The 24,330-nt window shown below is 36.5% G+C and overlaps 1 protein-coding gene across 6 annotated transcripts in view; it reads left to right on the top strand.

Annotated features, from left to right (window-relative positions):
* The window catches only part of DENND5B (DENN domain containing 5B), a 187,915-nt gene that overhangs the window by 81,409 nt on the left and 82,176 nt on the right, over positions 1-24,330 (top strand). For all 6 annotated transcript variants that reach the window (XM_079139280.1, XM_079139276.1, XM_079139277.1 and 3 more), the window contains one exon: positions 4,539-5,205. In XM_079139280.1, the coding sequence (XP_078995406.1) occupies positions 4,539-5,205 (667 nt within the window). The remainder of the gene's footprint in view (positions 1-4,538; positions 5,206-24,330) is intronic.

The raw sequence follows: 24,330 nt of genomic DNA, 5'->3' as shown, positions 1-24,330 counted from the left end.
TTGTTAACATAAAGAGTTAACTAAATCTACCTTAGTTCTTTCCTAGTCTCATATTCAGTGATGTGAAACATAAAGACATTTTTACTGGTTCTCTAATGCAGTTCCTGAACCTAAGTCTGCCTGTTCACCACTCAAAAGCCAATACTCATGAGATGAGAGTTAGTGTAGAGGAAATCAGGTTTATTTAAGGGCTGGCCCAGAGATAATTGGAGGAGGCTACCATCTTCTTGGGAAACTCAGGTACACAAAAGAGCTTTTATAAGGTGGGAAAGGAGGGATAGTGGGCAGGAAGACTGTGTACTGAATGGGGTCTTTGTAATACAGGGGATGCGTCACTCTCCCCCACCCCTTGGACTGGAACATTGAAGTTAACCTACACCTCCTGGGGCTAGTTCCTTTAGTACTTTAGACAAACATATTACTTTTCTGCAAATAAATCTCACAGCAGTTTAATGCTTTGTGTTAGTTGATGCACAGGACTAGAATAAAGAGGGACATTACACATTCTGATGTTACTGAAGGGCATCAGATGTTGGCTTCTACAAACCTACAAAAAGCTTATTTACTAATTAACATCTTAATAATTTAGGTGAGGCTTTTCTTTAGAATTTAAAATGACAGGCAAAGGGAGGGGAAGGAAAATTAACTCTGCCAAGGACAGCTCCTAGCAGTGCAGCCACTGACATCATGTTCAGCACCACAATTTTTTTCCTGTTGTTTTCATCAATCACCATTTATTTTGGCCCCAAATAGTATATTGTTCATTGCATGGTACACTTGAACATTTAAGGTTTCTGAAATAGGGCACCAGCCCTTGAATAGTTTGCAATCCAGAGATAAAGTAAAATTAGAGTGCTAATAATTCTTATCTCTACGATGTCTGAGTACATAGTGACGCAAAGCTTTAATTGCTTCTCTATACAAAAAAGACTTTTTAGAGAAGTGACATTCTAATAGATTTAAAGGATGAGAAAAACACCATTTTTTTAAATAGGTAAAAGAATGCCTTTCTAAAATAGTGTTTTAACTTCAAGGAAGGAATGTTTTATCTATTGATTTATAAAAAAAACCATACCTGTACTACTTAGGGGTTGGCAAGTTTTTTTTTCCATAAAGGATCTGACAGTAAATACTAGAGGTCTTGTTGGTATACAGATCCTGTCATAATTATTCAGCTATGTTGTTGGTTAATACAGAAGCATCCATTGACAATATATAAATGGATTTAAAACAACAAAATAATTACTTTGCTTACAAATGTGTGATTTGGATAGATTTTGGCAGGGCTGCCCCTGTACTCTTCTCAGCATGCACTAGAGAGGTTTGAAGGCTGAAGTCTAAAATCAAATAAAGCCTTACTCACAACTCTTAACTCCTGAGCTATAAATACAGCTGGAGCTCCATCTGTCTCTGTGGTTTCTCCATTTAAAAAAAAAAATTTTTTTTTTTTTTAGTTGTAGATGGGCACAATATCTTCATTTTATTTATTTATTTTTATGTGGTGCTGAGGATCGAATCCAGTGCCTCACATGGTAGGCAAGTGCTCTACCATGGAGCCACAACCCTAGCCCTCCATTTGTTTCTGACAACATGGCAGCTTCATACTAGCCAGATTTATATATTACTTCAGGGCTTCCAAGATGTTTGACCAGCAAGACAAGTGGAAACTGTATTGCCATTTTTAGCCTTGTTTCAAAAGTTATTTGGTTACTTATCACTGCTGTTGCATTTTACTTGATTAGGCCAGGGTTTGGGCAAACATGTCTTCCTTCCCAAGTCCATCCATCCATTTTTATTGACATAATTGTATTAGAAAAGTCATACTTATTCCTATCTGTGTTATCATGCCCATTTTCATGCTGCAGTGGTAGGGTTGAGTTGTTATGACAAAGACTGTGTGTGGCCTGCAGATCCTAGAAATATCTATCTGGCTATTTGTGGGGAAAGTTTGCTACTCTGGTGTAAGTTCTCCCAGCAGCCTACCTAGGTTCAAGGAGAGGGGTAGACTGTACCTCTCAAAGGGGAGATGGCAAAGTACTAGAAGAGTGTGTGGAACTAGAAATATTATTTGAACCATTTCTATAAAATACAGTCTGCCACAGGGAATAAAACATTTTTATACTTATAGGAAGTCAGTTACAGGTGACAGAACAGATTTTGACAGGAACATGCTCGTCCTGTTCACAGAATGGCAGCATGCCAGTGTTGCTAGAGAAGAGTGGGTAAGCTAAGGAATACTGGGAGATGAAGGCAGAATATTGCTGGAGTCAGGCCATAGGACCTTACTATGGTAAGGACTTTGACTTTTATTGAGGTAGGAGTTCATTGAGAGTTTTGAGAAGAGTGGCAAATCCGACATATTTTTTAAGGATCACATTGACTGCTCTACAGGGAATAGATTATGGGGAACAAGGGCAAAAGCAAGGAGACTGGTTAGTAGGATATCACAGTCATCCATGCAAGAAAAGAAAATGGATTAAAGTAGAGAGGTAAAAGTAAAGAGAGAAGTAAGTAATCTCTGAATATAATTTTTAATGTACATTTCATAATATGTGCTCATGGATTAGATAATTGGTTGAGACAGAGAGAGAGAGGTGAAAGATTATTCCAAGATTTTTATACTGGTCAAAGTAGATGGATAGATAGATGGAGATATGGGGGAAACAGGCTTTGAGAAACAAATCAGGCTTTCAGTTTTGACCATGGTAAATTGGAGATCCCATTAGACATCTTGATGGGAATAATGAAGTAATTATTTAGTTAAGAGTTAAGATCAGTGGAGCATTATTGCACACATCTGTAGCAACTCAGAAGACAAGAGTATGTCAATTTCAAGGCCAGTCTGGGTAACTCAGTAAGACACTATCTCAAAACATAAGAAGAGCTGGAGATATATAGCTCAGTGATAGAGTGCCCCTTTTCAATCCCAGTACCACAAAAGAAAACCAGAATGTGGTGATATAACTTGATGACCTAAGCTTCAAAGCCTAGGGATTTTAGGAAAAAAGACTGGACCATGATCTCAAGTGGCAAGCAATCTGAACACCTACCCATCTTCACGCTGTGAAAATTTTGTTTTATTGATCCTGTCCATTAAAGTTTTTTTGTTTTGTTTTGTTTTTAAGCAGTGGTAACCCAGAAATTTTAACACAAAAACTCTACAAAATAAATTCAAGTGGAATGTGCCTGAGGAAGGGAGGGAAGCTCTCCTGTTTTCTTCTCTGACCTCTTACTACTTCCCAGACACTGAAGCATTGCTGTTGCCTTCTTGGACCCCTTTGAAAACCACTGCCTTTCTGTGGTGGAAGATGGATGTTCTAAGAGATTTCATCACATTCTGTGCTCCTCCTGCTGAAAATCCTTCAAAGGCTTCCATTGTCTTCAAATTTCTAATGGGGCTCACCAAGGTCCTCCAGGAAGGAATCTAATTATTTCTATTGCTTTCTCACTCACATCCCCCATCTTGCATTCTGTGCCTCACCCACACTGACCTGGTTTCACTTTCTCAAACCCTCACATTCTTCCTTTTTGGCTTTTCACATATTGTCCTTTGCTTAGAATCATCATCATCTTACCAACACCTATATACCTATTCTGATTTCAATTTGGACTTCATTTTTATATGTAACTTTCTTTTTTCTAATATGCCTTCCTGCTATCCTTTTTTATTTCAACCTGCATTTATCTTATTGCACTTTGCATACTTTGTGGTTTGCGATTTTTTTTTTTTTTTTTTAAATCATCTTTCATCCTTATGGACTGAAACCTCCATAGAGGGATCTTGTCTTTCTCACCATTGCATGGCCAGTACAGGGCCTACTTTCCAAAGGCCCTTAATAAATGTTGACAATTTGAAGGATATATAACTTTTAAGGTGAATTGTGTTTTCATGGTAATGTAGGAATTTGGGAGAATGTCTAGATTTTGCACCAGATTGTTTATTAAATTGAAAGAAAAATAGAAAAATGTAATAATATATAAGATTATTTCTATGCAAAAAGTATACTTAAAAGCTATATCCCTAGCCCGTGATACTGTTGTTTTTTTAAAACTTTTTCCCCATTATCAAATGAGCCTTCACTTATTTTCCTTTTCTTTTGAAACATCACATTGCTACAAAAATGGTATTTAAATATTTGTATTTTGCATACTCCATCTTTAGTTCATTGATGTAGCAACTGTTATAGAGTAACAGGTTCAAAGAAGTTACATGACTTGTTCAAGGTTACAAGCTTGGTTAGAGGTTTACTGGGACTAAAAGATCTTCTCATTCCTAATTAAACCTCCTCTATGTAGTACCCACACAGTGATTATTTTTCCCATGTATGCATGTGTATATTCCTTTTAAGAATACCTTTACCTACATGTAAATGAGTTTACAATGTATTTCTAATTTAAAACTAAAGTTAAAAAGCTAATTTAAAAAGCTGTTTGAATCCTGTTATGTTTAAAAAAAAAAAAAAGCCAAACATCTTTTTTGCTGGTTTGAAGTTGTTTGTTTGCTGTATTCTGATGCTTCCCCCCCTCTTCCTCTACAGTTATGCATGCCTAAAGGGCTGTCATTCAGAACCCAAACTGACAATAAAGATCCTCAGTTTCACTCGTTTATAATTACCCGGGAAGATGGTTCTCGCACCTACGGTTTTGTTCTCACTTTTTATGAAGAAGTTACAAGTAAGCAAATCTGCACAGCAATGCAGACTCTCTACCAGATGCACAACGCTGAGCATTACAGCAGTGTTTATGCTTCATCCTCATGCAGCATGGACTCACTGGCAAGCAGTATTGATGAAGGAGATACAACTTCCCTTTTGAAACTCCAGCGATACAACTCCTATGATATCAATAGAGATACCCTGTATGTTTCAAAAAGTATATGCTTGATCACACCACTACCTTTCATGCAGGCCTGCAAGAAATTCCTCATCCAACTTTATAAGGCAGTTACCTCGCAGCAGCCACCACCCTTGCCGCTTGAGAGCTACATTCATAATATTCTTTATGAAGTACCCCTTCCACCTCCAGGGAGATCACTGAAATTTTATGGTGTTTATGAACCTGTCATCTGCCAGAGGCCTGGACCCAATGAACTCCCTCTCTCTGACTACCCTCTTCGAGAGGCTTTTGAGCTCCTGGGATTAGAGAACCTGGTGCAGGTGTTTACCTGTGTTCTTTTAGAAATGCAGATCCTCCTCTACTCACAAGGTAGGTATTATTTGGACTTTTAAGTTTTCCAAAAACAAGTATTTAGTCCCTCAACTACTGAATTTCCTTGATCTATAATATTAGAACCATGTAATTAACGGTCAGGAGTTTTTTCTATTTTGTGTAAAAGCAATTGATATGGGTAGAACCAATGACTGCAGTGTTGCTTCTCTTTGAGGTGGCATTGCATAGAGAGAAACAGGAATACAATAATGTTACCTTGACGAGTTTGGGCATATTTAATTTTTAATGGAAATAGCCCTTTTTTCCTGATAAAAGTAAACATCATTAAAGAAACATTCTTTTCATGAAAGTGGAGAAAACTGGTTCCTATGAGGAGAGATGTATAGACTTCCCATTCTTTACAAATTAGTAAAGGTTCAGATGAAAATCCAGCTGACATTGAAAAGGAATAAATGAAACTGATGACTCTGAAGTATCTTGAAGCAGTCAACTTTAGACCTTTGCCTGTGAGAGCATTCCATGTGAGAAAAGAGAAGGTGTGCAGGCATGAAACAAACATGAGTTTTCCAGGTCTAACTAATAGTAGTTTTGCCAGAAGAGGGTGTGTGTGTGTGTGTGTGTGTGTGTGTGTGTATGTGTGTATGTATTATTGTTGTGATATCTTTTATTCATTATTTTCCCAACACACTTGAAAACTAACAAACTGGATTTTATTTTACCAGTACATTAACAATGACTAATGTTGAGCCTAAACGAGGATACCAGTTCCCATCTGAATGTGAATCAACAGAAGAAATAGAGATATCATGTCTTAATGGATAGCGAATTGAAGGAAATTATGCAATGGTACCTGTGCCTTGATGGATCCTTTGAAAAATGTGGTGTAAATATTTGGGTTAGCATTTTGCTAACTTGTATTTAGGCTGGCAGAATTGTGGTGCAATCTCCTGACTACTGCTGTCAAGCTTATTTTACTGCTTTTCTTTTTTTATTTTTCTATTTTAAATCATGAGTGAGTCTGAGCCAAGTAGGCTATATTTGTACTTCCCCATCTTGTGTGTATGTTGACACTATTTGTGTGTTGACAGCCCTTCACGAGGTTGTGTTTTCTTCTAGTTTATCCTACGTAATGTTCTTTGATAATGTGTACCAGCGTCTCAGTTTTTGTTGACAGGAAGTTCTTCTTTAATGGCTAGTCTAAATTCTTTTCTTTATTCTTGCATTTAAAAAAAATATGTTTTAGATGTTGATAGGCCTTTATTTTATTCATTTATTTACATGTGGTGCTGAGAACTGAACACAGTGCCTCACACATGCTAGGCAAGCACTCTTCCACTGAGCCACAATCCCAGCCCAGCTCTCACTTTTTTAAAGGCTCATCATTACCTGTAAATCACCCACTGGGAACTGAAAATTTTAACTCTAAGTAACTCTCTCTTCCTAACTTTTTTCCCTGAAGAAGGTAGAGTTGAAGAGTCACATCAAATAGTATTCAAATAGTTTCAGATTTTGGAGTATTTCTGTTTCTAGATTTTTGGATTGGGACTGTTCAGCCTGTATTGGTTTTAGAAGTCAGAACAATTCTGGATTCAAATTTCTGCCCTGTCCTTTACTAACTGTAACTGTGGGCAAGTTACTTAATCTTCCAAAGTTTTAATGCCCTTATTTTTATGGGGATAACAGTCCTTACCCTCCCTTACTAATTTATTGTGAAGATTAAATAAGAAAACCTATATGAAATGCTTGGAGTATAAGTAACAGTAAATGGAAGAGAAGCTGATATTACTGTAGTTGTTATCAGTTTTATTAGTCTAACGTAATCTTCTGTAAATTATGCTCATCTTAAGTTGTGAAGGCCCAACATATTACTTCATTTAAATTACAGTTTTTAAAATATTGAACAGTCAAGACATTTGTTTGGTCTGGGAGTTTTGCTAAGGGTAGACCACTTGCCTAGTGTGTACAAGGCTCTGGATTTGATCCCTAGCATTATACACACACACACACACACACACACACATACACACACACACACACACACACACACACACACAAGGCATTTATTTGTTCCAGAACTAAGAGCCTAATAGCATTGGGGCTATAGCTCAGTGGTAGAGCACTTGACTAGCATGTGTAAGGCACTGGGTTTGATCCTCAGCACCACATAAAAATAAATAAAGAAAATAAAGGTAGCATGTCCATCTACAACAACAAAATTTTTTTAAAAAAGAGCCTAATAAATGGACTGGGTGTATAATTCAGTGAGTGATAGAGTGCTTAGCTAGCATATATGAAGCCTTGGGTTTGATACCCTCACCCCCAAAGGAATAAAAAAAATCTAATAAATGTTCTTTTATCCTGCCTACCATGCTTTTTTTTTTTTTTTTTTAAAGAAAACTTGCCATTATGCTACTTCCTTTTTTAAATAGCAGTTTATTTTTCACTTCCTTGTGTGAACTGAGCCTTCATCTTTCTACTCTGATTTTCTTGTCCCATTTTATTCAAGGAATCTTTGTTGAAGTTTTAGTTGATTAATATCTACCAATCAGTTTTAGTTGTAAATGAAAAAGAATGAGTATTTATGGGCATGTTTTTGTACTCTGAGTAGTTTTTGGTTACTCTGTCTGGTTTTATGTTGAAAATATAAGAGAATGAATCCTGAAATAATAAACTAGATTTTTTTTTTTTTTCTTTTTTGTGTGAGGTGTAGTCTTGCTGAGTTGTCCAGGCTGGTCTTGAACCTGAGATGATCCTCCCATCTCAGCCTCCTAAGTACTTGAGAATTTAAGTGTGTACCATCATACTCAACCAGCTCTTAGAACTGTATTTCCCCCTTATGTGCATATAGGGAAAAAAAGGGCCATACAGTGATTTCACTAAAATCACTTGATATCAGAAATTGTGCTAAAGAAATGCATGTACATTTGGGATTTTTACCCTACATTTAATCCTCTCACAGTGAGTTAGTGCTGTTATCCCTGTTTTAATGAGGAAATTGGGTCTCAGGAAAGTCAGGTAATCTGTTTAAGCAAATAAGCAATGTGTTGCACCAAGAAATTGAACTTGGACTAGTCTTTGTCCAAGTTCTTAACTACCACATTAATTGTACTGGGCACTGCATTTAGCCTTTCTTTACCTATCTCAGTATTTATATTTAAATTATTAGCTCATTCTTTGGCTCCATTATAAAGGTATTATGCTAAATACTTAGAAATATGAAATGAAAGCTATGTGTATAAGCAGATTTTAACATTGACAATGTTTCTCCCACTAGAGAAAGACATTCCATTTAAATGCATGAAACGAAAGAATCATTATGTTGATTTGTGCTCTGGTGCCCTCCTTCACCCTTCCTGACTCTATGTAAGGGGGTTAAAAAACATTTAATATTTCACTGAGCTATGCCATAAAATTTAAAAAACAAGTGCTAAACAATTACCACGAAAACCCAAAGTGTAGCAGAGTAGATAGTTTTCAGTGATGAAAATGTCTGTTTAAACTGATTTGAAATTCTCGTCCACAACCAGTTTAAACAGATTTATTCTGTTATTTAGAGAGTATGTACATCATAGTAACTTTGCAGTGGTAATAAGCTAGAAATTTTAAGTAGAGAATCCATCAAGAGAAGAAGACTCTTTCCTGGGACCCAAGATTGAAAAAAACAGCATTTCTTCTACAGCCTGGAAATACGTGGAGTTCGGACAGTGGAAAAATCAGAGTATGATTCTCTTTTCAAAAGAATAGTGGAAGAATGAAATACGGGGAATTTAAATATCAGATATAACTTCTTTCTTTTTTTTTTTTTTTTAACTGGAGATTGAACCTAGGGTTTCTTTACCACTGAGCTACATCCATACACCTTTTTATTTTGAGACAGAGTCTCACTAATTTGCTGAGACTGTCTTCCAACTTGGAATCTTCCTGCCTCAACCTCCCAAATCACTGGGATATAGGTAGGCACCAGTACCTAGCTACTGGTCTGACTTTCTATATTAATAATTAAAGTCTCAGAAATATTTTGGGGCCTTACCTACCTCCTTTGGCTCTTCACAGAGAAAGTTAACGATTACCAACTGCCCATACCACACTGCATGCCTTTGTATGCTTATAGCGTTTTACTTTCTTTCCCCCCTGCATTTCTCCTCACTTTCGTAAATTGCATGTGAATTAAAAACCTTGTCAGAAATTTTCTTGAAAAAGTTGAGGTTGTTAATCCCAAATTGCTAGCATCATATCAGTTGTTCAAGTGGACATCATATCTTCTTAATGGTTGTAGAGTTTATAAATCAAAAAGCAATTCTGATTCTTTGATGGCAAAGAGTAAGTTTTCATGACCTGGATTCTAAAAGTAGTAGAATTTGACCAGCCAGTATTTTAACACCATAAGCTTTATTTTGTGATGAATATAATCTTAATATTATTAAAAATTATTCATGATACTTTTTAAACAATAAGGAATACTTTATTTGGGTCAGTTGAAATAGGCATATGGGACTACCCCACATAGGCATCTCTTTAATAGTCCAATTTTCCATTGCCCATCTACCTGACCATATGCCCAGGCCATTGGTTCCTGCCTATGAGTGGGTAAAAACCTAGATACAGGAACTTTTACCATTGTTCAATTTTTTCATCACTGCTGAAAAAAACATCAGCAAGTCAGCCCATTGAGCTGATTTTTTTGGAGTGAGGGCCTTCCAGATAGGATATTGTCCATTCACCTTGGAATTATCATCCATAAATCAAGCAGCTCCTTTTGGTCAGTCAAGTGTTGTTTATAGGGCACTGTCCAAGTGACAGTAGAACCTGGCAGTGTCTCTCACAGTTCTAGTCAGTCCTAGGGGAAAAGAGCCCCACTCCTTTGTAGGAATCTCCTTGCATTCCCCAGGTAATAAGATTGAGAAACTATTTCCATTTCACCCTAGAACTGTTCTGAGCAAAGCCCTCCACAGCAAATTGAATAAGGCTTCTCAGACAATTCAGTTTTACAATAGTAAAATTGCTTGAGGTACCCATATAATAGGAACTTTCTTAACTGCAGCATTTGATCTGGATAAGGGACATATTCTGTGGACAGATATCCTGATTATTATAAAGCCAATCCCACAGGGCTGTATACAAAACCTATCAAATGCTTCATCTGAGGTATTCTACTTGGCATTTATAGGTAAAGTCAGGCAGTCCCCCCAGGGTAAAAAGATCTTACAGTGACTTTTATCCAGTCTGTGAGCTTGGCTGTTCCCTCAGGAATAGCTTGGGTGTCTAGATCATAAATTGCCATCTATGATTGTTCCATAGTAAGCCTGTGAGTCCTATGTCAACCCAAGCATGTTCTTCTCTGCAGCTCTTAAAAACAAAGATACTGCCCCTCAATTAGTCATTGTTATTAAAAGTTCTTCAGGAAACTGGTGATAGTGATGATCAAAATGAGAGAAAAATTGATTCACACTGTATCCCCTGGTTTCAGTAGTTTCTTATTTTGCCCTTCTGTCAGTAGACCACCTTTTTCTTAGAGGTGCTCTGTTGTTTCTGTGTTATCCTTCCATTCGGGAGTGGTTCTGAGGCTAGTGATCAGTCTCAGACCAACTGAAATTTGAGGTTCATCCGTTATCAAGATCTTAATTTCATTTAGTTCTTACATACAACAATAACCAAGGAATTTTATATTTTACCTTTTTCTTATTGGTTTGTGTTTCCTTAACTTCCCAGGGGATCAACTCCCTAAGAGTTGGATACATCTCTACATTCTGAATGTAAACTTCTTCGTTTGGTCACTGATCCCAGCACATTTGTGACTTCATACCTTGGGTAACCATATGCCTACCCAGAAATCACAGGTTCCCCTCCTTTCATCCCTTTTCCTAAACCATATGTTTCTAAGCGTCTGGATCATTCTAGCAAATTGCATGTTTTCTGACACCAAATGAAGAGGTGTTTTCTGAAACCAAATGAGAGGTTTTTTTCCTCCCTGAAACCCACCAATTCTGATGCTAACTGGGTACCCAACAACTCAGTTCAGTTCTAACACTACTCAGAGATAATTTCAAACTCTACAAGTTTAAGAGTTTAGTCCTACAAGATTTCCCTCTGATTCCAGCTACAGATGGGGTGCCTGAACTCAACATTTCTTTCCAGCTGATTACAGATTTAGGGATTTCCACCACTTAGATTGGATAACTTGCTATAATGATTCCCAGAACTCAAGAAAACACTTTACTCACAAACACATAGTTAACCATTTTTCTTTTGAAGAACACAACTCAGGAACAGCCAAATGGAAGTGATGCATAGGAGAAAGTGTAGGGACTGGGGGCAGAGACCTGATGTCTTCTTTGAGTATGTTACCCTCATAGCACCTCAATGTTTACAAGCCTGGAAGCCCCCTGTTTTTTATTTGTAAAAATAAATTTTGTGTGTATTTAAGGTATACACATAATATATAGAGTATAGATATATAGTGAAAGGAATATTATAAAAGGGGCAGAAGCAGCTAAAATTTACTTATCTAGTGTGGCTCCCAAATGTCCCAAATGTAGTACAAGTTTATTACTTATAGTCCTCATTTCTAGCGGACTATACGTTTCTAGACTTATTTCTTCTTCAGTCAATTTTTGCTCAGTTTTATTTAGGATGTTTTTCTTAAGCTTTCAACCAACTGGCATAAAATCTTAATATTTCCTTATTTTCTTAATCATTGCTATCTCTGTCCCTCTTTCCATTCCTAATACTATTTGTGCGTGCCCACTTTCCTTTTCCCCAATTATTTTTACCCAAAATGCGTCAATTTGATTACTCTTTTAAAAGAAACAGCTTTTGTATTTGTTGGTACTCTCTATTGTACCTTTTGTTTTCTATTTTACTAATTTCTGGTTTTATTTTTATTCTTCCTTCTACTTACTTTGGACTCATTAAGCCTTTTTCATCCCCCCACCACTATAAGCATCTTTTTTTCCATATTTTGATTGGTGGGTTGTAAGGATACATAATAGTAGGGTTCATTGTTACATATTCATACATTCACACAATATAACAGTATAATTTAGTCAGTGTTGTTCCTCAGGATTTCCTTTTTCCTTCCTCTCCTCCCTTCCCCTTGTCCCTTTCCTCTACTCTTATTAGTCTCCCTTTGATTTTCATGAGATCCCACCCCTCATCTTTCTTTTCTTTTTTCTCTCTACTTTTCACATATGACCCTTGACTTTCTCAGTTTGGCTTATTTCAATTAACATAATGCTCTCCAGATCATCCATTTTCCTGTAGATTTTATAATTTCATTTTTCTTATGGTCAAATAAAACTCCATTGTGTATATTTATCATACTTTCTTTACCCATTTATACATTTATGGACACCTAAGCTGGTTCCATAGTTTGGTTTTTATGAATTGTTTCGCAATAGACATGGGTATACATGTATCACTGGAGTATGGTGTCTTCAATTCTTTAGGATAAATACCAAGGAATGGTATAGTTGGGCCATGTGGTAGCTCCACTGTTACTCTTTTGATTTTCATGATGATTTCCTTGCTGCTTATACTAATGTACAATCCCACCAACAGTGATCCTTTTCCCCCACATCTTCTCCAGTATTTATTGTTTGTATTCTTGATGGCTGTTGTTCTAACTGGAATGAGATAAAATTTCAGTATGGTTTTCATGTGCATTTTCCTGATTGCTAATGATGTTGAATGTTTTTCATGCATTCGTTGGCCATTTGTATTTATTCTCTTGCAAGTGTCTGTTGCATTCATTTGCCCATTTTTAATTGGGTTATTTGTGGGGTTTTTTGGTGTTAAGTTTTTTACAGTTCTTTATATATTCTGATTTTTAACATTTTGTCAGAAGAGTAGCTAGTAAAAATTTTCCCATTCTGTAATTCTCTCTTTATATTCTTAACTGTTTCCTTTGCTGTATAGAATATTTTTAAATTGATGCCATCCTATTTATTAATTCTTGGTATTATTTCCTCAGCTATAGGAATCCTATTGAGGAAGTCATTGCCTGTGCCAGTTGAAGTATTGACCCTACATTTTGTTTTAGGAGTATATAGTTTTTGTTCTAATTCCTAGGTCTTTTTGTTCCATTCTGAGTTGACTTTCATGCAGGTGAGAGATAGGGATCTAGTCTCATTCTTCTACTTATAGAAAACAAGTTTTCCCAGCACCATTTGTTTAAAAAGCTATCTTTTTTGCAATCTGTTTCTGACACCTTTGTTAAAAATCAGATGACTGTATTTATGTGGGTTTGTCTCTGTGTCTTCTGTTTTGTTGGTCTATGTGTCTATCTTTATGCCAATAGCATGCATTCTTTTGTTACTATAGCTCTGTAGTATAATTTGAACCAAGTATTGGGATGCCTATAGCATAGCTTTTTTGGCTCTGGCTCTTCTGGGTCTTTTATCCTTCCAAATGAATTTAAGACTTTTTTTCTAGTTTTGTCTAGTTTTAGTCTAGTTTTGTGAAGAATATCATTGACATTTTGATAGGGATTGCATTGAATCTGCATATTACTTTTGATAATACGGCCATTTTAACAGTATTAATTCTGCTTGCCTGTGAACATCAGAGATCTTTCATCTGATGTCTTTTTCAAACTCCTTTTTTAGTGTTCTACAGTTTTTCATTGTAGGATCTTTCACTTCCTTGGTTAGATTTATTCCTAGATATTTTGTTTGTTTGTGGCTATTGTGAATGGGATTGTTTTTATGATTTGTTTCTCAGCATATTCATTATTGGCATACAGAAAAGCTAATAATTTTTGTATGTCAATTTTAGAACCTGCTACTTTGCTTAATTTTTTATTAGTTCTAGCAGTCTTCTGGTGAAACTTTTTTTAATCTTCTAAATATAGGATCATATCATATGCAAACAGTGATAATTTTACTTCTTTCTTTCCTATTTTTATTCCATTTCCTTCTCTTGTCTAATTGTGCTGGCTGGAATTTTTTGAGTGATGAGAATGGACACCCTTGTCTTGTTCCAGATTTTAAAGGAAATACTTTCAGTTTTCACCCATTTTGTTGACTTTGAGTTTATCATACACAGCCTTTATAACGTTGAGGTAAGTTCTTTCTATCCCTAGTTTCTTAAGTATTTTTGTCACAAATGGGTGCTGCATTTTGTTGAAGGTATCTATTGAGATGACTATGTGTTTTTTGTCTTTAATTTATGTGGTAAATTGCATTTATTGATTTCCATATTAAACCATCCTTGCATCCCTGGAATGACCATGATGTACAATCTTACTAATATTTTGTCAAATTCGATTTGCTAATTTTATTAATGACTTTTGCATCTAAATTCATCAGGGATATGATCTGTAGTTTTCTTTCCTTGATCTGTCATCTGGTTTTTGATATCAGGGTGATACTGGCTTCATAGAAGTGTTCCATCCGTTCCTATTTCGTGAAATAATTTATAGAGCTTTGGCATTGGTTCTTCTTTAAAGGTCTGGTAGAATTCACTTAAGACTCCATCTGATCCTGGACTTTGCTTTGCTTTGTTGGAAGACTTCTTATTACTCTTTCTATCTCATTGGTTGTTATTGATCTGTTTAGGTTTTCTGTATCCTCTCGATTCAATTTTGGCAGATCAAATGTGTTTAGAAATATATCTGTTTCTTCAGAGTTTTCTAATTTTTTGTAGTATAAGTTTTTAAAATAATCCCTGATGATCCTCAGGATTTCTGTGCTGTCTGGTGATTTTTCCTTTTTCATCTCTAATTTTATTAATTTGAATCTCTCTCCCTCTCCCTCCCCCCCCCCCCAGTTGGTTTGGCTAAGAGTTTATCTGTCATAAAAAATTTAAAAGTAATAAATAAAAGCACAAAAAAGAATTCTTACCTTTTCAAAGAACCAACTCTTTGTTTCATTAATATTTTTTATTTTTTAAATTCTTGATTGCATTGATTTTTGGCTCTGATTTTAATCATTTCCTTCCTTCTACTGGTTTTAGAATTGGTTTGCCCCGCCCTACACACACACACAGGGCCTTGAAATGTGTCATTGGGTTGTTTATTTGGGATCTTTCTGATTTTCTTACGTAGGCACTCATTAAAAATACAAAAAACAAAAAAATTTGCTCTTAGAATTGCCTTCATAGTGTTTCAGAGGTTCTGGTATATTGTATCACAATTTTCATTTGATTCTAAGAATTTTTTAAAATTTCCCCCCTGATTTCTTCTATCACCCATTTATCATTTGAAAGTGTATTGTTTGATCTCCATGTTTTATATAGTTTCTATAATTTGCTGTCATTGTTGACTTTGAATTTCATTCTGTTAACATCAGATAAGACGCAAGGAATTTCATCTTTTTTTTTTGTTTTTTTGCCAAGAGTTACTTTGTGGCTTAAAATATGATATATTTGGGGGAAGGTTCTATGAGCAGCTAAGAAGAAAGTGAATTTGGCTAATTTCTATAGATGTCTATTAAGTCTATTTGATGTAATAATTTTAGATCTGCAGGGTCTTTGCTGGGCTTATGTTTATGTATGAGTGATCTATATAGTGGTGAGAGAGATGTGTTGAAATTGTATTATTGTACTGGAGTCCACCTGAATCTTTAAAAAAGGTTGAGTAGTGTCTGTTTTATATAATAGGTGTACCAATGTTTTGGGCATAAATGTTTATTATCATTTTATCTGGTTAAATTGTTCCCTTTACAAGTATCAAGTGACCTTTGTCTCTTCTGGTTAATTTTGGTTGCAGTATGCTTTGTTGGGTATGAGAATAGCTACTCCTGCTTGTTTTTAGGCTCCATTTGCATTATATATCAATTTCTATCCTTTTACTTTCCACCTGTAGCTATCTTTGCCTGTAAGCTGAATCTCTTGCAAACAGTATATAGTTGAGTGTTGTTGCTCAATCCAATCTGCCACCATGTGTCTTATTCATTGTTATTATAGAGGTGTTTATTAATTCCTGCCATTTTGATTTATGTCTGATGTTTAATTTGGTCTTGTTTCTCGTTTTCTTGGCTACTCTTCAGATGAGATCTGTCCATTTGCAAACTCTGGTGTTTGTTTTTCTTCTGTGCGAAGTATTTCCTTAACTATTACCTGTAGTGCTGGCCTAGTAGTCATGAATTCTTTTAGTGTCTATTTATCTTACAAGGTTTTTATTTCCTCTTAAATTCTGAAGGATAGATAACTTTGTTGGATATAGCAGTCTTGATTGGCAGTTATTTTCTTTAAGGGCTTGGAATACATTTTTCTAACCCCTCCTGGATTTCTCTAGAGGTTGTCCTAAGAAATCAGAAGTAATTCTTATTGACTTGTATCTAAATGTAACCTGACATTTTTCTCTTGAGGGTTTTAAATTTCTATTCTTGGCTCTGTATGTTAGGCATTTTAAGATGTGTCATGGAGAGGTTCTTTTTTTTTTTTTTTTTAGTTGTAGGTGGACACAATACTATTTATTTATTTATGGTGCTGAGAATTGAACCCAGTGCCTCACACTTGCTAGGCAGGTGCTCTACCTCTGAGCTACAACCTCAGCCCAAGAGATACTTTTTTGATCTTGTTTTATTTGGGATTCTGGATGTCCATCATTCCCAAGGGTTAGAAATGTTCTTGTTATTATTTTCCTGAAGAGATTATCCATGCCATTAATCCACATCTCACAACCCTCTTCAATTCTAGTGATTCTTAGATTGTTTTGATATAGTTGTCCCAGAGTTCTTCTGTATTCTGGTCATGGTTATTTTTCTTTTCTTTTCTTTAATACTGTCTAATGTTCAAAGCTGGCCACTTTGTCTTCCACCTCTGAGATTCTGACTTCTGAATGGTTTATTCTAGTAGAGACTTACACCTGAACATTTTATTTGATTTATTGTGTGTTTCACTTCCAAGATTTATGTTTGGTTGTTTTTCAACATTTCTCCATCCTTACTGAATTCCTCATTCATATCCTGTACTGATATCTGAATTTATTCAGTTTATCTGTGTTATTTTGGAATTCATTTATTTTTATTTTTATTATTTTTGTGCTGGGGATCAAACCAGGGCCTCATGCATGGTACACATAGCACTCTATCACTGTTCCACGTCCCCAGCCCTTCATTGGCATTTTTATAAACATTCTTTTGCATTGCTCATCTGGTATTTAATCTACTTCAATATCTTTGGAGTCAGTTGCTGGTGAATTATAAACTTTAGGAGGTATCATATTACCTTAGTTTTTCATATTTCTTGTGTTCCTGTGTTGAATTTGTTGGATCTGTTGTAATGGATTTCTTGTTCACGCTTATGTGTGGGCTTTTTAGGACACAGCCTTCTCTTGGCAAAATGCCCTGGGATATCAGGTGATTATGAATTTTTCAATATATTTCCAAGTGGGTTTTGTAGTATAGTTTCGCTGCTGGTTCTTTGATGATAATTAGTATATTTTGATACAGTATGTATTGTGTCAGAGTTGAGAACCTCTTTTCCCCTGTAATCTGACAAGAGTGCAGTCCTTCTTGTAGATCCAGCACTTGTGTTGTATAAAGTAGGGTACCCACTGTGATTGCTCTTCTTCGCTGAACAGGTTTGTTTATTATAAAGGGTTGTGGAAATAATCTAGATTGACTCCTCCTCATATGTGTGGCGTCCATGGTCTTAGTGTTAATTCTGTGTTTTGTTTTGTTTTGTTTTGTTTGAAAAAATTTTTGTTCATGAGTAAGACCTGAGGGCCCTCCAAGCCATTTTTGTTTGGGATCAGGTTATTGGTTTGGGGTTTTTGTCTCCTCTATTCTTTGTATTAAAATATCATTGAAGTTTGAGCATGGTTAGTTTGCATGTGGAGCAAGATGCACTGTTTCTTGCCTGGATTTTGGGTGTTGCTCAGTATTAGGCTGTACCCTGTGAACTCATAGTGTTCCAGTAGATTCCCAGTAGCTCACAGGACAGGGAGAAATAACAGCAACACTGACAGCAAACTATTTATAGCTTTATAGTAAATAAATGGTGCTTATTGTAACAGCTACAGTGCTAATTACCACAGAAACAGGATTTGTGGGGTCAGCAGTTGCCAGCAACAATAGCAGTAAATAGCCATGAACTAGCTCTGGCATTAAAGTAAACAGCAGGTATCAACTGCGCCATCCTTAGTACTAATAACTGCAACAACATGAATGGTGGCAGTAGGAATTATGTAAACCAAGTAGTTCTAAAAGATGATAAAAAATATAGTTCATTAAGAGAAAAAGTGTGATAGGAATGCAAAAGTTTAGAATATTCAAAATATGAACAGAAAAAGCAGAGGAAATGTAGCAAGTGATGGCTATAAAGGAGAAAAAAAATATAAAACAATAAAGAGAAAGGGACAATAAGGATTTGGCTATTAGAGGGAGAAGAAAGAAGAGAAAGAGAACAACAAAAACCAAAATAAACAAATAGAAACACCTAACCCTGAAAAGACAGAACAAAGAAAAATAACAAACATTTAAAAGTGAGGGGAAAAAAAAAAAACATATATATGTAGGTGTATACATGAACCAATTAGCACTGTAGGAATCCACCCGTCGCCCCCCCACCCCCAGGCAAAAAAAAAGGAGAAAGAAAAATTTTTTTTTTTTTTTTTTTTTTTTGTGGTGCTGGGGATTGAACCCATGGCCTTGTGCTTGCGAGGCAGGCACTCTACCAACTGAGCTCTCTCTCCAGCCCAGAAAGTTCTTCATGAAAAATAAAAGAATTGTCTCCTCTGAGGTGGTCAGAACTATCAACAAGAATGGACATTGACTACCTATGCCAGACTGCCCTTCTTTCTGTATCTCTTAGAGCAAGGCCTGAGGGTTGGCAAACCCTTCCTCTTTTTTTTGCTCACTGAGCTGAACTGGAGTGGCCTGGAACCACAACTAGCTGATACGAATGGCTCTTAGCTTCCCTTCTCACCAGTATAAAGTAGGATGGAATAGGAAGTAATATTGATTGGAGTTCTGTTCAGATAGACTAGATTCATGTACTCCCGGGGTAGGGCTGCTGCAGAGTTCTAAATGGAAATTTCTATAGCTGTTGTTTAGCTCTAATTAGGTCTTTGGGACATTGTTAGGTGGTATCTGCTCTGTTGGGAGTCTGAATCTCAGGAATTCCTCCCAGGAATTCTCCTTGTAGAGCAGGGTAGCCAACTTCCATCAGTACACTCCCCATGAATGTGCCTTTTCCAAGTTCAGTCCCTGAGTGTAATTCCTGAATATAATCATGCCTGCCTGTTCGGTTTCCTGATCCTCTTCAGATGGTTATGTAAGCCACCAGACTGAGAGAAATTGAGTTGCACTCCCCTACATATCTGTGACTCCAGTCTCTCCTTGTATAATCTTCTCTGTGCCTGTTTCAATCATGTTCTTATAGGTACACCTTAGTTACACGGTAGGCACTTGCCCGGACAATGTGGTACTATTTGCCATAATCTCACTGTGTCTTGCTGAAGTTACAGAAGCTGGTTTTGAACTTGTGGTCCTTGTGCCTCAATCTCCTGGCTAGCTGGGATTACAGGTGTGCAGCATCACACTCAGCTGGCTTACTTTTCAATGGTTCAGAATTTAATAACCCTTCAAGTTAAACATTTTTATACACTTAATTTTGTTTAAATTTACCAACAATGACTTTTTTTTTTTTTAATTCACATTCCATTTCATGTCTCAGATACTTCTCGCATCAGTCTCCTTCCTGAAGTGTATTGTTAGAAGTTCTTTTCCTGAGGTGACCTTGGATAGATTTTGCTTATCTGAGAATGGTTTTATTTTGTCCTTGTTTTTGAAAAGTAGCTCCTTTGAATATCAAATTGTAGGTTAAAAGGTTTGTTTTCTTTCCTTCTTTCTTTTCTCTTTTTTTCTTTCTTTATTCCTTTCTTCTCTAAAGATAATATCCTACTATCTTCTGGTTTTCAATTATAGCTGAGAAGTCAGCTATCGCAGTCACTGTAATTCAGTAACCAAAAATCTCTTTTCACTTTAGTGTATGCATGTGTGTGCATGCACATGATTTTCTTTGTTTTTGGTGTCCTGTATTTTGTGCTTTCTTTGTCCTGCTTGTAATATTGTGATTCATTGTTTCCTGAAATCTAAGGTTTAATGTCTTTCACCAGTTTGGGGGAATTTCTCAAACATCTTTCTATATATTGCCTCTATCCTTTTTTTTTTTTTCTTTTCTTTTTTTTTTTTTTTTTTTCCTCCTGAAACTTATTAAACTTAATAACCTGTCTTGCCTTGTTCAGTAATCCTTGTGTTTCAGCCTCTTTTTTTCTTCTTGTTTCTGTGCTACATTTGGGGTGATTTCTCCACAACTATCACCCAGTTTATTAATTTATTTAACCAGTGTTTAATCTATAGTTAGTTCTTTGACATTATTGGTCACAGGAAAGTTTGGGGTTTTTGTTTGTTTGTTTGTTTGTTTGTTTGTTCATTTGGTTTTTTAAAACTAGAATTGGTGGGCCTGCAGTTGGTGGCTCAGTGGTAGAGCGCTTGCCTACCATGTGTGAGGCACTAGGTTCAATCCTCAGCACCACATAAAAATAAATAAAGGTATTGCGTCCATCTACAACCAAAAAAATAATTAAAAAACACCAAATTGGCATGGGGACACAAGGATAGACAATCAAGATTAGGTTCAGGTATAGTTGTTCGTTGGCTTCACACTGATTCCATTCTTGCTTAGGACAGTTGTCAAGTCTTTCATGATTATTCACAGCCCTTGCTTTGGGAGCTGTCACAGACCCTTTATTTTATAATGCTATAGGGCATTGTTGACAATATCTGAGATGAATTCCTTTGCAGCTCATTTATGGGACATGAGCTAATTTATGCATGTGCCCTCATGGTTCAGATAGTAACTAATCACTGTATCCAGGATCATTGGTGTGCAGCCATCCAACTGCACCAGGAAATCCATCAGAGCTGTGCTGGACACCACCAGCTTCACAACTCCCTTGGTAGTCCCTGGCAGTGCATAAACTCCCTTGGATATAGCCCCCTGCTGGTACTAACCACCTCTAGCCAATTCCAGAGCCTCCTTGTGCTGTGCTGATTGGCCAACTTTCCAGCCTGCATCATCACAGTTCCTATTCCTTCAGCCACAGCTCCAACCCTAGATCCCTGTGGTGTTCTTAAGGAACTGACCTTATTCTCCAGGTTGGTGCTGGTAGGTAGCACAGCAGAGGCTAACGCCAGGGCACAGCAGCAGAAGCTATTGCAAGAGAAATGCTAGACAGATTTTTGGTAGTATGTTTTATTATATAACAGCCAAATGTTATTTTTTAATGTCTAAAAAGTGTTATTTTACATACTGTAGATGTTAACATTTTAATTTTTCAACACATTTAATGGCCACTTACCTTCTAATAGATCCTGTATCAAATGCTAAAAATTCTGAGATTAAAGATGTTGTCTGTCATTAACTGGGTTTCTTGGATGCACATTCGTAATCCCAGTTACTTGGGGGGAGCGGGAGTAAGAGGGAATCAAAAGATTGAGGCTAGCCTGGGCAACTTAGCAAGACACCATCTCAAAATAAAATAAAAAGGACTGGAGATATACATCAGTGGTAGAGTGCTTGCCTAGCATAGTTGAGGCCCTGGGTTCTATCCCCAGTACTGCAGGGCAAAAAATCATATGGGTGGATAAATTGATGTGGTCATTAGGTTAATGCCTCTAGTCCACCTACTCAGGAGACTTGAGGCAGGAGGATTGCTTGAGCTCGAAAGTTTGGGCCCACTCTGGACAGCATAGTGAACACAGAGAGTCATTACTCCTGAGAGAAAATGTTAAGGAAAAGGTGTATATAGATAACTTAGGATTATAATAGTTTTTGTGAGATGAATAATTGCTATGATGGAAATAAAGATAATGTGGAACCATGTAGAAAGGTTTCTGATGATAAGAATAGTTTAGAAAAGACTTTCAGAGAAACAGGTTACTGAGAAAAAAGTAGAACTTAGCCAGGCAGTGCAAGAGGAAGGTACATTCTGAGCAGAAGAAGAGTATGCAGAGGCACAGGAACCTGTGAAAACATGTCACATTCAGTGAATGAACTGCAAGTAGATATTTGACTATATATGGGATGTTGGTGAGAAATGAGGTGAGCAAGAGCCAAATCATGAAGAGCCTCATATGCCACACTGAGGCTTCTTTTATATATCTCTCACTTTGAGTATTGATGGGGTGAAAAAAAGAAATCTTTCCTAAAATATTTTAATTGAAACAATACTTTAAAGAAGAAAACTCTTTTATTTCTTGATTCAGTTAAAAAGAATGAAATTGTAATATTAAAAACTTTGATATTTCAACTAACCTTGCAGAGGGGCATACAGAACCAGAAAGAATAGACCCAGAATACCCACTAGTGGGTGGAATTGTGAAGGAAAAACAAACCATGTACAGTAGTCTTTTAATGCCTAAGTAGAAAGGGTGAAAATGGGTAATCTATTTTCACTTCTCATGGTGTTTTCCACAATCAAAGGAAGAAAATAGGCCAATGTACCAGGTGCCATTATTGAAGAATTTGTTTTCTAGGAGACTGAACATTTTCCCCACAACAGTAAAAAATAGTAGACACGGGCTGGGGATATAGCTTGGTTGATAGAGTACTTGCTTTGCAAGCACAAGACCCTGGGTTCAATCCCCAGTACCACAAAAAAAAAAAAAAAAACCCCAAGGTGCTAGGAATATGATTTGACTGCTCAAAACCCTGTGCCTTTCAGGTTAGGCCCAATAAGGAGACAGAAACCACACAGTAATTTAAACAAAAGAGTATAAAATGAAATATTTTTAAGGTATATAGGAGAGTAGCTATAAAGACAAAAAGAAAACTCTAAAGGATGCCAAAGAAGGAGAAGGTAAAAGTGGAAATCATATCCCAAGGCTACAGTTTGTCTTTTACTAACAAAATTGTGTTTGCAAAGAATGGGTTACCTGGGCCAGAGCTGGGTAGCAGAAAGCAAACCTCCACCGCATAAATGAGCTGCAGCTGATGAGCAAGCCTACAGAAATTGTTTGGGCCCCACTGTGAGTGCGAGGTCTGAATATGCAATATCTCCCTTGAGAGGACCCTGGGAATGAGACCATTGGGCCCAGTCACTGAGGAACTGCTCACTCTAGATGTGTGACTTGGATGTTGTACCACCAGATGCCTTTGCACATCCACACCACTCACTCAACAGTCGAACTATACATTGTGCACTAGGACGAGGAAGAAAAGCCTCTTCATCCAGCAGTGTCCTCCATTACCCTCTCCTGGCAAAGCTTAATATTGTGCTCACTGAAAAAGAAAATGCTTGAGTCCAACTAGCACATAATTTGACTGCTAAAACCTTGAACCTTTCACCTATATCTGGCTAATAATTGAAAAATAAATAAGTGAAAGCAAACCCTGATGTCTTGGAACTGGTCTGGCTCTCATAGATCGGCCTTACTGTGACTACAAACTGATGTGATACACACAAAACTTGACTTCTGACAGCAGAATAATAGATTTTTTTTCTTCACTAAGATATTCCACAGTTTCCCTCTCTCTCTGCAATGAGTAATAAACCTAAACAGTTTGTTCAGGTACTGGTGTATTCCTGAGTTTGTTTGTTTTCGTTTTTTGTTTTGACTGAAGGGCATCAGTATAAGAAATAAGTATTTTCTTTTCTTCCATTTGGTTGTTGTTGCTGTTTTGTTTTGTTTTGTACTGGGGATTGAACCGAGGGCCTCATGCATACCAGGCAAGCACTGTACCACTGAGCTATATCCCCAGCCCTCTGTTTTTTTTTTTTTTTTTTTTTTTTTTTTTTAATACAGGGTTTCAATAAATTGCCCAGGCTGACCTCAAATTTGAGATTCTACTGCCTCAACCACTCAAGTAGATGGAATTCCAAGTGTGTGCCCCCTTGCCCAATTTGTGTATATGTGTGTGTTTTAAATAAGCTAGTTACCAACATTCACTTTTTTTTTTTTAAAGAAAGTGACTGTCTTAGAAAGTTAACAGTACCAAAAAAAAAACAAAAAACCACTCTGATCATAGTTTATTTTTGAAACTATTTTTGCAACAATAAAACTCCATAAAACCCACAGTAAAACTGTTAGCAGTTTTTAGGGCTAGGGATATAACTCAGTTCATAGAGTGCTTTCCTGTCAAGCAAAAGGCCCTGGGTTCAATCCCCAGCACCGTAAAAACAAACAAACAATTAACAGTTTTTTAAAGTTAGCA

The sequence above is a fragment of the Sciurus vulgaris genome, assembly GCF_902686455.1.
Source record: "Sciurus vulgaris genome assembly, chromosome: 5".
In the NCBI taxonomy this organism is placed as follows: Eukaryota; Metazoa; Chordata; class Mammalia; order Rodentia; family Sciuridae; genus Sciurus; species Sciurus vulgaris.
The sequence above is the reverse complement of the archived record's forward strand: the minus strand, read 5'-3'. Positions and strand labels throughout refer to the sequence as shown.